Source organism: Beta vulgaris, chromosome 8 (assembly GCF_026745355.1).
Source record: "Beta vulgaris subsp. vulgaris cultivar EL10 chromosome 8, EL10.2, whole genome shotgun sequence".
Classification (NCBI taxonomy): domain Eukaryota; kingdom Viridiplantae; phylum Streptophyta; class Magnoliopsida; order Caryophyllales; family Amaranthaceae; genus Beta; species Beta vulgaris.
In genome coordinates, this window is record NC_079209.1 from 3265634 (window position 1) to 3281608 (window position 15975).

General features: G+C 33.3%; 1 protein-coding gene and 1 long non-coding RNA gene across 2 annotated transcripts; one reads left to right on the forward strand and one right to left on the reverse strand.

The window, feature by feature from the left end:
• Window positions 1–8622: 8622 nt before the first annotated feature.
• On the reverse strand, window positions 8623–10260 carry LOC104900652 (dof zinc finger protein PBF). The gene is made up of 2 exons (XM_010688133.4): window positions 10121–10260; window positions 8623–10006 (listed from the first exon to the last, which is right to left on the reverse strand). The coding sequence occupies exon 2, from the start codon at window positions 9999–10001 to the stop codon at window positions 9012–9014; it is 990 nt and encodes a 329-aa protein (XP_010686435.2). The 5' UTR covers window positions 10002–10006; window positions 10121–10260; the 3' UTR covers window positions 8623–9011.
• LOC125492420 (uncharacterized) lies at window positions 9236–10805 on the forward strand. The gene is made up of 2 exons (XR_007269026.2): window positions 9236–9375; window positions 9584–10805. It is a non-coding gene; the product is annotated as an uncharacterized LOC125492420 (long non-coding RNA).
• Window positions 10806–15975: the final 5170 nt, after the last annotated feature.

Here is a 15975-nt window from a genome sequence, read left to right on the forward strand (position 1 = left end):
TGTGGTGTGTGTGTGTGTGTGTGTGTGTGTGTGTTGGTGTGTGTGTGTGTGTGTGTGTGTGTGTGTGTGTGTGTGTGTGTTGTGTGTGTGTGTGTGTGTGTGTGTGTGATCCGCTAAAAACAACTTTTAATCTGAAAACTGAAAATAAGGGTAACTTTTAATCCCTTTAGGGTAACTTTTAACACTTTTAGGGTAACTTTTTCCAGTTTTGGGGTAACTTTATAATATTAAGGGTAGTTCTATATATTTCAAGGATAACTTTATTTATTATAAGAGTAACTATTACCATTTTTAGGGTAACTTTTACCATTTTTAGGGTAACTTTTAGCAATTTTAGGGTAATTTTATATATATTTTAAGGGTAACTTTTAGCACTTTTAGGGTAACTTTATATCCTATAAGAGTAACTTCTTCCACTTCTAAGGTACTCCCTCTGTTTTTTTTTATCTTTCTCACTTTCCGTTTTAGTGTGTTTTTTTTTTAATCTTCTCACTTTGAATCTATCTATTTAAGGTATTAAAATCTTCCTATATTACCCTCATATATTACCTAATATTTACATCTAATACCCTAACTAAAATAATAAATTAATCTATAGTGGGTCCCAATATCTCCATTAAAATCAGACTTTTCAGTCTCTCTCTTCTATCTCACGTTATTTTCTAGATCCTTCCTTACTCTCAACCACCCATTAATTATCTCATTTATTGAATTGTCCAACCAGTCAACCACCCTAGATCTAAAAATCTTCTTCTTATCTCATGTTCATATTCTGGATCCTTCATCTCTCTATCTCTCTCTCTCTCTCTCACCCTAGATCTAAAACTGTTCTTCAACCTCATACTCCCAACGTTTCTCTCTCTCTCTCTCATAATTCACTCTCTCTCATAATTCACTCTCACTCTCTCTCAAACCCTAGATCTAAAACTGTTCTTCATCTTCTCTCTCGCACAAATTTTAAAGGTTATCAATTTCTTACAAAATTCAAACACCTAAATATTCTGGGTTTGCTTTGTATAAATATCATGGCTGAAAAGTCGAATTTAGAGATTTGTGAGGAATTTCAAAGTGTTCCAAACTCAGAGATCCCTGAAAGTCCTTCAAACGAGTCTTTGAACGATGAAGAACTCTTTGTTCCAGACTCAGAGAGCCCTGAAACTCCTTCAAACGAGTCCTTCAACATTGAAGAAGACGAAGAGCTAATTGTTCCAGATACTCCTGACAGAGAAGTTGTTAGATCTGAGGTAGAACTTGAAGAATTTCCATTACCGTCGCCGGAGGAAATTTACAACAATTTGAAAATCTATTTCCCGGCGGTGAAACTTAAACATTGTCAACCTTCGAGGGAGTTACCTTAACTTTCCTTTTTTTTGTGTTTTGCCAATTAATTTTTATGCATGATTGAATGTGGTTTTGCTGCTGGTAGATCTTAGGGTTTTCATGTTTTTATGATTTTTGCGTTGTCTGTTACCCTAATTTTTTTTGCTACTGAATTTTTGTTTGTTTTTTTTTTGTTCGTCTGATTTTTGTTCCTCTGTTTCTAGGATTTTCATGTTTGTAGACTTTTTGGAGTACTGAGTTTTTGTTTGTTTTTTTTTGGTTCGTCTGATTTTTGTTCCTCTGTTTTTAGGGTTTCATGTTTTTATGATTTTTGCGTTGTCTGTTACCCTAAATTCTTTTGCTACTGAGTTTTTGTTTGTTTTTTTTTGTTCGTCTGATTTTTGTTCCTCTGTTTTTAGGGTTTCATGTTTTTATGATTTTTGCGTTGTCTGTTACCCTAAATTTTTTTGCTACTGAATTTTTGTTTGTTTTTTTTTGTTCGTCTGATTTATGATCTTAGGGTTTTTGTGATTTTTGTTCCTCTGATTTTTGTTCCTCTGATTTCTGTTCCTCTGATTTCTGTTCCTCTGTTTTGCTGCTGGTGTTAGTGTTATTAGTGTAAGTGTTATTAGGGTTTTCATGTTTTTATGATAGTTAGGGTTTTCATGTTTTTATGATCTTAAGGTTTTCATGTTTTTATGTTTTTATGATCTTAGTGTTTTCATGTTTTTATGATGATGAGGGTTTTTGTGATTTTTGTTCCTCTGATTTTTGTTCCTCTGTTTTGCTGCTGGTGTTAGTATTATTAGTGTAAGTGTTATTAGGGTTTTCATGTTTTTATGATAGTTAGTGTTTTCATGTTTTTATGATCTTAAGGTTTTCATGTTTTTATGTTTTTATGATCTTAGTGTTTTCATGTTTTTATGATCTTAAGGTTTTCATGTTTTTATGTTTTTATGATCTTAGTGTTTTTATGTTTTTATGATCTTAGTGTTTTCATGTTTTTATGATCTTAGAGTTTTTGTGATTTTTGTTCCTCTGATTTTTGTTCCTCTGATTTTTGTTCCTCTATTTTGCTGCTGGTGTTAGTGTTATTAGTGTAAGTGTTATTAGGGTTTTCATGTTTTTATGATAGTTAGTGTTTTCACGTTTTTATGATCTTAAGGTTTTCATGTTTTTATGTTTTTATGATCTTAGTGTTTTCATGTTTTTATGATCTTAAGGTTTTCATGTTTTTATGTTTTTATGATCTTAGTGTTTTTATGTTTTTATGATCTTAGTGTTTTCATGTTTTTATGATCTTAGGGTTTTTGTGATTTTTGTTCCTCTGATTTTTGTTCCTCTGATTTTTGTTCCTCTATTTTGCTGCTGGTGTTAGTGTTATTAGTGTAAGTGTTATTAGGGTTTTCATGTTGGATTTTGCTGCTGGTGTTAGTGTTATTAGTGTTAGATTAGGGTCATGTTGGTGCCTGTGATGATGATGAGTTGCATATGGCCATTGTTTTAGTCAAACGTAGTGCGACTAACTAAGTGTATCATACTTAGAATCATGGATAGCTCTGTGATGCGGCTCATAATAGCCACCACAGTAGCATGAAGCTTGATTCTAAGTGGGTTATGCTTGTGTTATTGCCACCTCGTTTGACTACCTCAATGATCAATTATGTGAGAGGTTCATTTTATCATTGATATGCTTCCATTTCAACGTAACATGATGACTTCATTTCAATAAATACAGACATTTGAATAATATGACAGCCCAAACAGAATATATATAATATGCATAAGCTTTCAAAATGTTTACAAAAACTTGTATGTTTTCCATTTAACTTCCTATCTTCTCAATAACTTTGTAACTTTACAAAAACTTTTCTTTCTTCACAAAAACTTTCTAACTTCACAAAAGCTTTCTACCTATTCTTCATAATAACTTTGTATATATCCTTCATCTTCTTGTTGTAAGATGTTCAATTGCCATTCATATGTTCAGCAATAAATTGAACTGCCTTGTGAACATCTTCCACAGCTGGTCCAACTTCTTCTGGCAGCAAGCCTAAATCTTCAAGTTGTGACTTCTTTGCATGGGGTTCATCATATTCATTATTTCCACAAACTTTTATAACTTCATTTAGATAGAATTGAAGTGACATCCATACATTACTTAGAGTCTTTGGATGTAGTTCTTCCCATGATTCATTAACTGCAGCAACTAGTTGGTCAATTTTCCTTGGTGATTTTCTGTATTGCAATGTTTGAAGTACTCTAAAGTAACCTAAATCCAAAATATTCATGTCTGGGCTGTTTGGTGGCTGTTGTATCAACCTAAAATCAAATCCATGTAGTAGTCTGTGTTGTTGAAAAACTAGATCATCATTGTTTATGTGACATGGTGCATTATCTTGTTGTATGTATATGACCTTGCTAAGGTCATTTGGCCATTTCTCCCTGATGGCAGGCATAATTTTGTTTACCAACATGTCTCTAATAACATCTTTTGTTATTGCATCAATGGGCTTTGTTTCTAGAGTTCCCCTAGGCCTGTTATCTGATGATCTTTGTGCTGGAACTTATTTTGTAAAGGCCATATGCCAATCTTCCCGTCAAATGCACAAGAACCATCTTGGTTCCACCTTGGTCTTGCTACTGCAGCCATGAACATGGCTTTTGGGATGAAGTTTTTGTTTTTTATCTTCCTCCATGGTGTTTTTTCCTTTGGATGTAGATATGCTCTGACTCTTTTTTGTGTCATATAGAACCATTTCTCATCTATGTGAACAACATTTCTCATATCTACGTAAGTGGGGTTTGTGTACAATGTGTTTCTTTGAAGTAAACTGATGACCCACATACACCTTCTTAGTTTTTTCTTCATGTCCAAATCTGGTTTTAATGGACTTGCTTGTATGAGGTCTTAATCCCCCCCTTTTAACTATCCTCCATAATGTTGTGTAATGCAAATCAAGTGCTTGAGCTAATACTCTTAAACTTGTCCTTTGGCATAAAGGTACAGAGGATACCTGATGGAGAGTGACATTTGCCTTCCGTCTTCCACATTTGTGTTTTGTTTCTGACATTGATGGGCTGCCCTTGAGCTACTTGATGTATGGCTTTTTTCCAGATGCTGTAAATGGTCCTTGTGGTGACGTTGAACTTCTGTGCAGCTTTCTTCTTCGCCCCCCATGGAAGATTTCCAACCACTGTCTGACTTAGAAGCCATTCAGCTATGATTTGGCGCTTTTCGTTGCTGAGCCTAGGCCCGTGATGTGGCTGTTGATCAGATACTACAAGGGTAGATTGTTCATTTACTACACTTTCATCATCAAGCCCTGAGGCCTCTAATGGCAATGATGCCATTTTTTTAAAAACAAATCTTTCTGTTTTTTTTTCTAAGTCAGCAAGTGGTTGGAATGAGTTCAGGGGAGTATATATAGTTGAGATATCTGAAATTTCAAGTTTGGAGGAAAATTTTAGTTTCTGAAATTTTTTTGTTGCCTCAGTTTGGAGGGAATTTTTAGTTTCTGAAATTTGGTTGTATAAAGTTCTGAAATTTGTAGTTTCTGAAATTTCGTTGGAGGGAATTTTTAGTTGTTTCAATTTTAAAGTTGTGTAATTACAGAGCTATTATTACAGACTCCAGCTGTTTTGTCTAGTTCTGTAAAGTACTAAACCTTTTTGGATTTATAATATTTAATTATAAAGGACCCACTTGCATTGTACTTTTTTCTTTTAAAATTATTTAATATAAAACGGATTCCAACCCATGTGCAAGAATCTTCCCTTTCCTTAATATTTGTGCAATATTCTAAGTAGGAAGGATAAAAAAAAACAGAGGGAGTAACTATAAAAAAATATCAAAACAACAATAACTCAATTTATCAACACTTGCAATAACATTCAACGAATTTCACAACAACAAATGCTTGATAAAGAAAAAGCAAATTAACTATCAATAAAAAATACAAGCAACTGAACTGTTCCCATAAATTCTTCGGAAGGAAATTAAGCACTGTATGGATTCATCATGTTCGATATGCGATTGTCAAAAAAAAAGTTCACGCATGGATTCATCATCATTGATATAAACATATCTTTCCATTTTTGTCCAGTGCAGTCAAAATATGCTACAAATAATTCAAATAAATACATTAATTATGAAAAATGTGATAGATCTTTGAAAATCGCAAACAAAACAGATCGAATTTGAATGAAAAATGAAGATCTCTTCGCAATTTCGATCGAAAATTACTAGATTCAAAAATCCAATTGAAGATCTGATAATGATGACCAAAATGAGCTCAAAATTTTCAGAAAATTAACAATTACTCATCAAATCACATAACTCTCAAACAAGAAAACAGAGAAATTTTAAATTATTATTCAACCTCAATCAATAATCAAAACAGAGATATTTCTTCGTTTGAGGAAACGAAAATTCCGTCGAGGCCATGAACGGCGACGTCGACCTCAAGTAGAGGTCACGAGAAGAGACGCGAACTCCATCAATGGCGACGAATCGGCGACCAGAAGAAGTGACGAAGATGACATGGCTTGGCGCAAGTCTCAAGGTAAGGATTTGAGGAGAGAGAAACATTGCGAAACTCTGCAAACGTGAGTCGTAGAGGAACGACATGGAAGTGAAGGGAGTGAAAGGCATCACTGGACATGTCGAGAGAGAAGAGTACGGAGTTTGGAGGTGCAAGAAAGGTGAACCCATGGCGGCCGACGCCATTGTTGACTGAGGTTGAGTTATATTTGTGAGAAAGGATTTGAATGGAAGTTGAGATGATGTCTGCTATGGAAGTTGAGGAATATCGCCGGTGAGAAAGGAGGGGTAAGAGAGAGAAAGTCATGTGCTTCTAGTAGTTCTAGATGACCAAGCTAACCGAGATCTGACGGTTAATAAAACCAAGCGAAATTGGACGGTCAAGATTGGATGTTTTCAGTTTTCAGCCTAGGAGTGGTTTTCACAAGATCAAATTCCTATATATATATATATATATATATATATATATATGCTCCAAGTTGGAGCTGGGGAGAGTTATATCTCTCTCCTTTGAGTTTGTCTTGTAAGAGACCGTCTACTTTTAAATTAAAATTAGGCAATGATAAACCCAATATTAAAAAGAGAATTAGCTCATTATGACTAGGTTATTTTTTTCGATGACTAATTTAATCTATTTAGTGACTAGATTTACTTTTATATTAAAATTAAAACGTCTTTTTTTTAATAATTTTAGGACAATATCTCGCATTGGTGGGGAAAGAAAGTTTTCATTCTCTTCGCATTTGTGGGTGCTCATTTAGACTTTGAAGCGAGTTGGCTTGGTCTTAGACTTGAGAGGACAAACGTGTCTTAGCGTCATGTAGTTGTGACTATCGGTTAAAAATTCTCAAACGACTTTTTTTTTGTCAATTACGAACTTAACGTGCCTATTTTATTGCAAACTCTCCTTGTCCATTTCTTGAAAATATCCTTGTCTTTAATTATATTGCTCTTGCATGTCTTCACATTTTCGTTTAATTTTGAACTTAAAGTTGCCGCCAATAATGAAGGAAGTCAAATACCTATTATGCAATTGATCATATAATTACCCTAGCACCAGATCCAAAACAGTTTAAAATGGGTCGGGCTATAGCTGATTATTTTGGCTCGGCCCGTTTTTGGGCAGAATTTTCGACTCGCGATCGGGCCCGGGCCGATTTTTTTACCTTTGGGCAAGCCGAAAAAGACTTTTCAGTCTATTTTTTGGATGGTCCGTTTTTGGCCCGAAATAGTGGGCTTTGGGCACAAAATTCGGCCCAAATTTAGGCCCGGCCCGTTTAATGGACAAATTTTTTTGGCCGTGGTCCGGCCCGGCCCATGATCACATCTAGGTCGGGTTAGTTTTAGAACCATTTAAATTAATTATAATGAACCTTGGTAAAAAGGATCTTACACTGAAGGTAATATACAATCAAAATTGTCGTTATTCGTAATATTTATGGGAAATAATCGATCCTTTTTTGGTATCAAATATTGCTCTGAAATCAACTCTGATAAAAATATATATATAACTGATTCGAAAATTTGACCTATTTTCTAAAACAAATATAATGGTATTTGATTAAATCTAATGAAGTTCTTTTTTCTTTTTGTTAGAGTTTCTCTTCATTTTATATATGTTAAACATTAGTTTTTTTTCTAGCTCACAGCCTCACAATATAGTGTATGTATAGTTAGTTTTTTTCTAGGTCACAGCCTCAAAATATAGTGTATGTATAGTTTATCATTGTGTGTGAAGGTGTGCTATGAACACATTGTTGCCTCTCTTAGAGATGGATGTATCACTATACCTCCCATCCTAACATGTTTCTCGATCGCTTCGGTCTTAATTTAAGTAACATAATATAGCATTTACAACAAAATAAAATGGAAAAATTATACGGGTTAAAAAGGTACGAAAGTTCAATTAAATTACAAAATTAGTCGTAAATCGTAACGAAGAATAGTTTAACCACTCAATATGATAGAAAAGAACATGGCTCTTCCTCTAATGAAGAAATAGTAGTTTTACATCTTTGTTTGTTGTTATTGTCCTCTTTATATGAACCAAATAGTACCAACCATCAACTATCAACTATCAACTATCAAATATTCTTATAGATTTATTATTAATTAGCAAAAACTATTAGAGAAAATCCAAGTCTAACCAAAGTCCAAAAACCAAAGATAAAAACAGTTCCATTGTCAGGAAGATTTGAAAGCATATGCAAGCAAAACATAACAATCTTGTCCATCAACCTCCCAATGGCAATAGGTAATGCTTTAACCAAGTGGTCTTGGCATAATGGTTACTCACTTTGTCCCTCAACCAATTGGTCGAGGGTTCAATCCTCAAACTTTAGGAATGGAAAGAGATTCTTGGTCAGCCCTTTACCTTTTAGTGAAGCACCCAAAACAAGGGAATTAATCACTGCTATCGATGATGGATATATTGATGGTTAAAAAAAACCTCCCGGCAATGAAATGAGACATGAGTCGCCCTATTTTCTCTCTCCTAGTCCTAAATCCTACCCCATGGCCATGCATTTGTTTCCTTGAGAATTTCTGACTTCACCAATATTCGCACTCTTTCTTCATTTTCAAACCCCACACAACATCAGTGGTTTTTATCAATTCAACCCCACCACTTCCACCGCCACTACTTACGTACTTAAACAAAAGTCATCCCACAACTAATAACTATATATATACTTTCACTAGCAACATCAACGTACAAATATACATAAAAGCTAATTAATATATATTAAAACATGACAATATAGTACTAAGAATATTAATACACAATTATTGATAGTTCATCTCTTTGTTTTTCTTTTCAATAATATCAAGGAAAAGTTGTATTACAATTTACAACCTAACCCCACCACAATAAAAATAGAGAGAGAACATAATCTTATGAAAATTTAACTATACTATTACTATATGAAATTAACTAAGATAACACGCTATTAGTACTATCACTATATAGCCTGTTATATGTGTATCCCATATTCCCATGTCCAATATTTAATCTTACTGTGATCTACTTTTAAAAGTACTGAAGATTTCAGGAAAAAGAAAAAAAAGGCAAAGCTAACTTCTGCACTTGTTTATGCAGGGTATAAGTTAAAAAAAGGGCAGTCATAATAATGTCTACCTAGTACCCAATTTATGGATCATCAAGTCCAGTATTCCCCATAAAATCAGCCCACTGATTAATCTGATCATTATTTGTGTTGCTGTTGCTGTTGCTGCTGTTGTTGTTGTTGGTGTTGTTGTTGGTGTTGATGTTGTTGTTGGTGTTGATGTTATCATCCCCGTTGCTGTTGTTAGTCTCCGACAGCGATGGCAGCGGGGGAGGCGGTGCAGAAGGCTGAACGCCGAGGTTCCAATCCCCGGCAGACGACGACGAAGAACCAGCAATATCTCTGATGGAGTACATATTCTGAAACAACTGATCCTGTTGATTGTTCTGCTGTGTCTGAAAACTGGGAAGGCTAAAACCATGCAGTAATCCCAAGTTAGGCCCAAAGGTAAGCGGCTGACTCACATTCACTCCTTGTTGCATTGCTGCCAATGAAGACATAAAGTATCCTGCACTATTTCCACGTCCAAAAAACATGTTATTGTTATTAGTATTACCAACAACTGCAGCTGCAGCTGTTGTTGCAGCAGCACTACTGATCACCGGCAACTGATGCTGATGCTGATGCTGATTCTGATGTTGATGATGTTGTGCAGGATTTAAATTACGTTGCCCTATAGATGGCAGCGCCATACTGCTGGAAGCCGAACCCGAACTCGAACCCGAGAGTTTGGGGCGCTTGCTTTTACGACAACCGCCACCAACTGGAACATTACGAAGAGTTCCACCTTGAGTCCAGTACCTCCTACAGCCCTTACAAAAGAATCTAGGCTGAGATAAACTATAGTTGTTGTAATAGCAGAATTTGGTGTTCTTCGAATTGCAGCGAGGGCATGGCTGTGGTGGTAGGCTGCTGTTATTCTGCCCACCACCACCACCGCCATCACCGCCATCACCACCATCACCACCACCACCAGCACCGGGTGCATCTCCTGCACCGCGTCTGTTCTGCTGATTATTCTCCTGTTGCTGGTGTTGTCCATTTTGTCCAACAACAATAAACTGGTGATCCATTTTTTCTGAAATTTTTTTTGGTTAAACAAAAATGATCACAAAAAAAAGAATACATGCAGATTATATATATGAAGTACAAAAGCAGGTAAAGAGAGTAGAGAGAGAAAGATAACTGTTACCTAATTCTGTTGCATGTGATCAACGGAGTGGATTTGTTCAAAGGTTGAAACAGTAGTGTTCACTTATATACTAGTAATAGTACTACATCAAAATCTTGATTAAATCTCAAAAAAATTGCATTAAAAAATGAATTTTGATGTAAACTAAATTAAGGGATCTTGAATCAAATTTATGTGAAACAAACCCAGAATTTTTTTTTGAAGATGAAGCTGACTACTTTACTAAGGAAAATACAAAATCATATTTGTTTTCACAGATTAATTAAAAGACAGTAAGGAAAAAGGAGTGAGTTTCTAACTTGTTGATAACCCCTTTTTATAGGTGCTAATTAAATCAAATGATATTAACCCAAAAACTATATTAAGAGTGTAATTAAGCAAGGTGTCAGAAACAGAATCAAGAGGTGATTTAGGGTGTGTTTTAATGGTGGACTAAAAAGGAAAATAATCACAGAGAGATTGAAAAATAACTAATTAATTATATTGTTAAGTAATAAAAATATTAGAGAAGTTAAGGGTTTGTTTGGTGGTGGTGGTGGAAGAAACTAGAAGAAAAGTGGTGGTTTTGGTGGTTGTAAAGATGTTAGAATGGGTGGTGAGTGGTGTATATGGTGGTGGTTTTCCTCTCTCTTTCAATCTCAATCTCAATCTCAATCTATCTGAAAGTACTATTTGCTTTGCTTTAGCTGTTTTTTTTTTCCTGGCTATTCCCACAATCCCACTAGTATTTTTTTTTGTTGTGTGTGTCTTGAGGTTTCTATTCTATTCTTTTGGATCGTTGTGTTTTACTAATGTGACATCATTCCACTCACTTTAAAAGCCAATTCGTTTTATTATATTTCACCCCATACACCTCCAACAAATGTAATGGACCACAATGCCCTCCCAACAATTTTGGTCAGTTCAAACTTCAACGTCGTACTTTTTAGGGTCTGTTCTATTCAACTATAATATATTCGCAAGTTTATTCAAAATTTAGAAAAAATTATAAATGTTCTAAAAAAGTTTAAGGACTTAAAAAAAATTAAGAAATGTTCACATAATTAAGACAAGTTTAGAAAAATTAATACCCCAAAAAGGTCGTAAAAGTGTTTCAGCAGTTATAAATTAAGGTAAAATGATCAAATAGGGTTTAATTAGGATTTAATAACGTAATTAGAGATTAGTGACTAAGAAAACTAAAGGTCATTAACATTAAGAGCATTTGGTGAATGTTAAAGAAACTGATGGGTGTATGGTAAAATTTGAAAGATTTGAGTAGGGATGGCAACGGGTCGGACTTGGACCGGATTATGCATAATCCGACTCCGACCCTACAAGAAGTCGGATTTTAAATCCGAGTCCGGCCCCAATATCCGACTCCGAAAATCTAAATCCGACTCGACTTAAAATTTGAACATCCGACTCTGAATCCGATCTGACTTAAAATCCGATCATCCGACCCCGAACCCGATTCGACTTATTTTTCTGCCCATTTTTTATAATAAAATACCTTCTATAATACAATAATCTAATCATTACAATTTATTCTAATAATCATATGTAAATCTTATATAGTACAAATAATCTAAATATTACTATCATTTTTAACAATCATTTCTTCCTTGGGAAAATCCTATATGATACATCAATTGGCTGAAAGTCGAAGTCAGGTTATATATAAATAATACATTAACATAAATAAGAATAGGATTGATTAACTCAAAGTTGGAGTCGGATTATTTCTTGAGATCCGACTCCGACCCTCCTCCGACTCGGAGTCGGACTTTTTAACCTGAGTCAGTTTTTTTTTTGTCTTTGTCGACTCAGATTTTTTCCTTCGAATCTTGGTGGACTAGGGTCGGATCCGGACTGCGTTACCATCCCTAGGTTTGAGGGTATTTTGCGATAAAAAAACTCTAGATATTTGGTGAAAAAATTCATTTAATTTAAAATATATTAAAACATAAAACATTAAGATTAACAGAAACAAATGCAGTTTATGGTAGATAATCGTGTTTTGATTGGTTTCTCATCTCTCGAATCTTTACTGTTCTTTGGGATAATATACCTATATTGGCATAAATACTATTAAATTATTTTTTTCAAATTTGATCGCGCGCTTTTAGGTTAAGCTTTTATCACACCCATATGCGCTTGTCCTCTAGTGAGAGTTGTATCCAAAACCTAAAATCAAATCCTATTTACATCACTAAGCTAAGCTTCGTTGCTCTCTGACCCCCCAAAAAAATTATGAATTCTTCCTCTTAGATTAATTAATTGCTAAAATATATATAGATAGCTAGATAGAAAAACATGCAGGTATCAAAAATAATGGTATAAAATCTTGGCTAAGATTCAAGTTAATTGACATCTTAGTACCCTAACCATGGACAAGTAGGTTTGTGATTCTGGTTTGTATAAATATTACTATAACTTGAAAATAATCATTAATTAAAATTTTAATGTTATAAATAGGGGTGTAATTGGTTAGATTTTTCCAGTCCAAGTGACTCAAATTATTTTGGACTTGAAAATTGCGAGTCCAAATTAGTCTAAATTTTCAAATAACATATGTGTTCCCCTTTTAGTCAAATTAAACCTATTTTTTACAAGATAGAAATCAAACCTATTATTGGCTAAAAATTAATTGAATTAAGACATTAATACTAATAAAGTCATTATATGTAGAGGTTGAATGGATCGGAGGTGGGTCAAGTGGAGCTCAATCTACCATCGATCCATCCACCATCCACATCTGATCTACGACATCTACCCATTATCCGTGGATGAAGTGTGTTGATCAGGTGTTGTATCAGGTGAAATAAAAGTATAAAACGTATTATCGCACTTTCATAATTAAATTCAAGATTTAGGAATAAAGTAATTGATATATTAACACTTTGATACGTCCTTCTAATATTTGTTCTTTTCTACTAACAATAAATTACAATTCAACTCGAACATTGCAAATAGACATCAACTATTAAAAACTTATAAATATATATATATGTAAAATTTATTTTATTTATATTTAACGGGTGGATGGATGGGTTGAATGATTCTTACCCGAATCCGACTCGATACATCCATCATTAGTTTGTCATTTGCTTAACTTTAGGTTTTTGTCCATATATCTGAATCAAGTAGGTGGTTATCTATCAAGTTTGGATGAAATTGTCAGCCTTGATTACATACGAAATGACACAAATAATATGGATAGTAAACAACTAAATCTATTTATAGGGCTTGAGATTTTATTAATAAGAGGGAAACATTGTGGATCTAATCAAGTTAGCCAATTCACTAATTGACAACTAAGGTCCGATTGAAAAATGTTTAAACACGATATATTAAACCTTATAGACCTTTACTAATATGAAAGTTTTAGTATTGCTTCTTTGATGATATTCCAACCAGAAAGAAAATTGATGACTGAACATCTTTTTGGCTCCCGTAATAATAAACTAAACTATGACTTTCATCTTTATGTTCTTAATCATCAGCCTCTAAATTAAAAATCAATTTCCATATCTTCAATCTTGTAAACAACACCAATAAAGTCGAGTTAGAGTAGATAAAACTATAATATTGATAGAGAATACTTCACGCATGGAGGAAGAATTGTTAAAAAGAAAATTTATCATACTTCATAATTATGTTATATTTCACGAAATTTCCAATATATTTGCGACACGACCCGAAATAAATATCCAATTATGAGGTGGCCATTAAGTGTGGTAGATCGATACAACACCAACATACAAATTAAGCTATGCAAGCAGAATTTGGTGATGTAATATCATATTTTCATATAGCTTTTAGATACATTTAGGTTACATTTTAGGAGTGCATTTAGGTGGATTCTAATTCCTAATTGCATGTAATTACTGAAGTTGCGAAATATTAGTCTTTTTGTCTGTGTTTTCGGTGTTCTTTGATTAATTTCAGGTATTGAGAATATATTTGGAGTATTTGGGCAAGTTTGAGTATTTATGAGCAATTAATTGGAAGGAAGTCACATTGCATAAGGATCGTTATGGAAATCGTTGAGCCCGGATTGGAGTAAAATTGAGGTTGAAATTTAATTTAAAAAAATGTGAAAATTGAGTCATATCTATCCTTTTGTTCGTAACTTTTGATGTGATAATGATAATTGAATGATTCCAACATCATTGGAAACTAAACATTGAAAACTAAGCTTGAAGGACTTTCCAATAATAGGTTGCACGACCCAAAGCGAATTATGTTTTGGGAGATATGGGTTTTGCAAGTTCTCATTGTTTTTGCTAAAGCCCTCTAATACCTGTGTGGATTAGTTGATTCGACTCACTTAATGATTACATTGACTATCCTTATCTTGTAACTTACTTTCCTATTAGTGTTAGGAGATACAATTTTTAATGGAATGTTTTCTAATTAGGTTAGGATATCTTTTCATTATTGAAGGAGGCTTTATGTTTTGTATGTTCTTAGATTTTCTTCTCTAACTTTCCATACTAGCCCTAGTTTATTCTCTATTACTATTTAGATATTCAAGATTGTGTCTTTATCAAGACTAATATCTTCCATTCAAGCATTGGTAATCAAGTTTTTTTTCCTTTCTCTTTGTTTATTTTAATTAATATGTTTATATTTAAGTTTGTTGTGTTATTGCCATGATTATTGAATAATATTTTTGTCTAAGATTGAGTTGATATATACTAGTATGGATTGATCATATGAATGTCTTTTAAGTTCTATGTTATTGAATTATATGCTTAGAGTTTGATAAGATTATTTTTATAGTCAATTTTTGCATCATACTTTAGCCCTAATTTTATATTGAGTTGGAGTTGAAATCAGGATTAATTTGTTGCTTGATTGTAATTTTATTAATTGAATTCATCAATGAAAATTAGGTCTTAATTTGAATAGTCGTATCATTGATTGAAATTCTCCCATGAAAATAGGTGAGAACTAAAATTGAGAATTGTTTGACATTAGTTCTTAATTAATGCTTGTAAATGTGTGTGTAAGTTAAGCCATGAAAATAGGAGACATACATCTTAGTTACTCCTTTTATCATCACAAAGTGAGCTTTGGGTATTGAGGAATGATTAAGGATTTAATTAGTTTTGGTATGTAGTTGTGCTTTATTACGGAGTTATGAAGGGATGATATCAATTTCACTTGAGATAGAATTTAATAATTGGGATGTGAATTATGTTTATATGATCAATTCAAATTAGTGGTGATGCTCAATCTTAGTGTTTTAATTATCATAGTTATTATCATTATATTGGTCATCTTTTGTTATTAGTTACTTAAAACCATCTTGATTTCGAATTGTGTAACTATCTCATAGTCTAGAATCAGCTAGTGTTTAATCTTGCTCCTCTCTAAGTTCGAACATATGTGATATGATACCGTTCACTTGCAATATTAAAATAAAACCCTAACAGTTGGGTTATGGACTACTAGCATTTTTTGCACGCGATGCGTGCTTGAATTCTTTTCAAGACAGAAACTCGATTTTTTTCGACTTATGTAAAAGTCAAAATTTGAACATTAGACATACAAAGTATAATTATTTTTAGTTACAAAATTTAATTGCTTTAGTCTATGTCACTTAAGTTTCTCACCAGCCTCTTTTCTTTTTTTAATTTTCAAGGTCAAAATTCTATGAACAAAATAGAAATTTTATTGAATTTATCTATGATTTATAATGTTATAATTTAGTTGATTTTTAAATTAAGTACACTACTTCATATATTGTGAAGAAAGTGGACACTTGGATTTCAAGTCAAATTTTTGTGAGTATTATTGACGTGGTAGTGTATTGGTTGTAGTTTGTAAGTTAATTTTTTGGTTTTTGTAAAGTTTCATCATTTGAG

Coding starts and splice junctions, on each gene's coding strand:
- LOC104900652 (XM_010688133.4), bottom strand. CDS start 10,001: ATGGATCACCAGTTTATTGTTGTTGGACAAAATGGACAACACCAGCAA.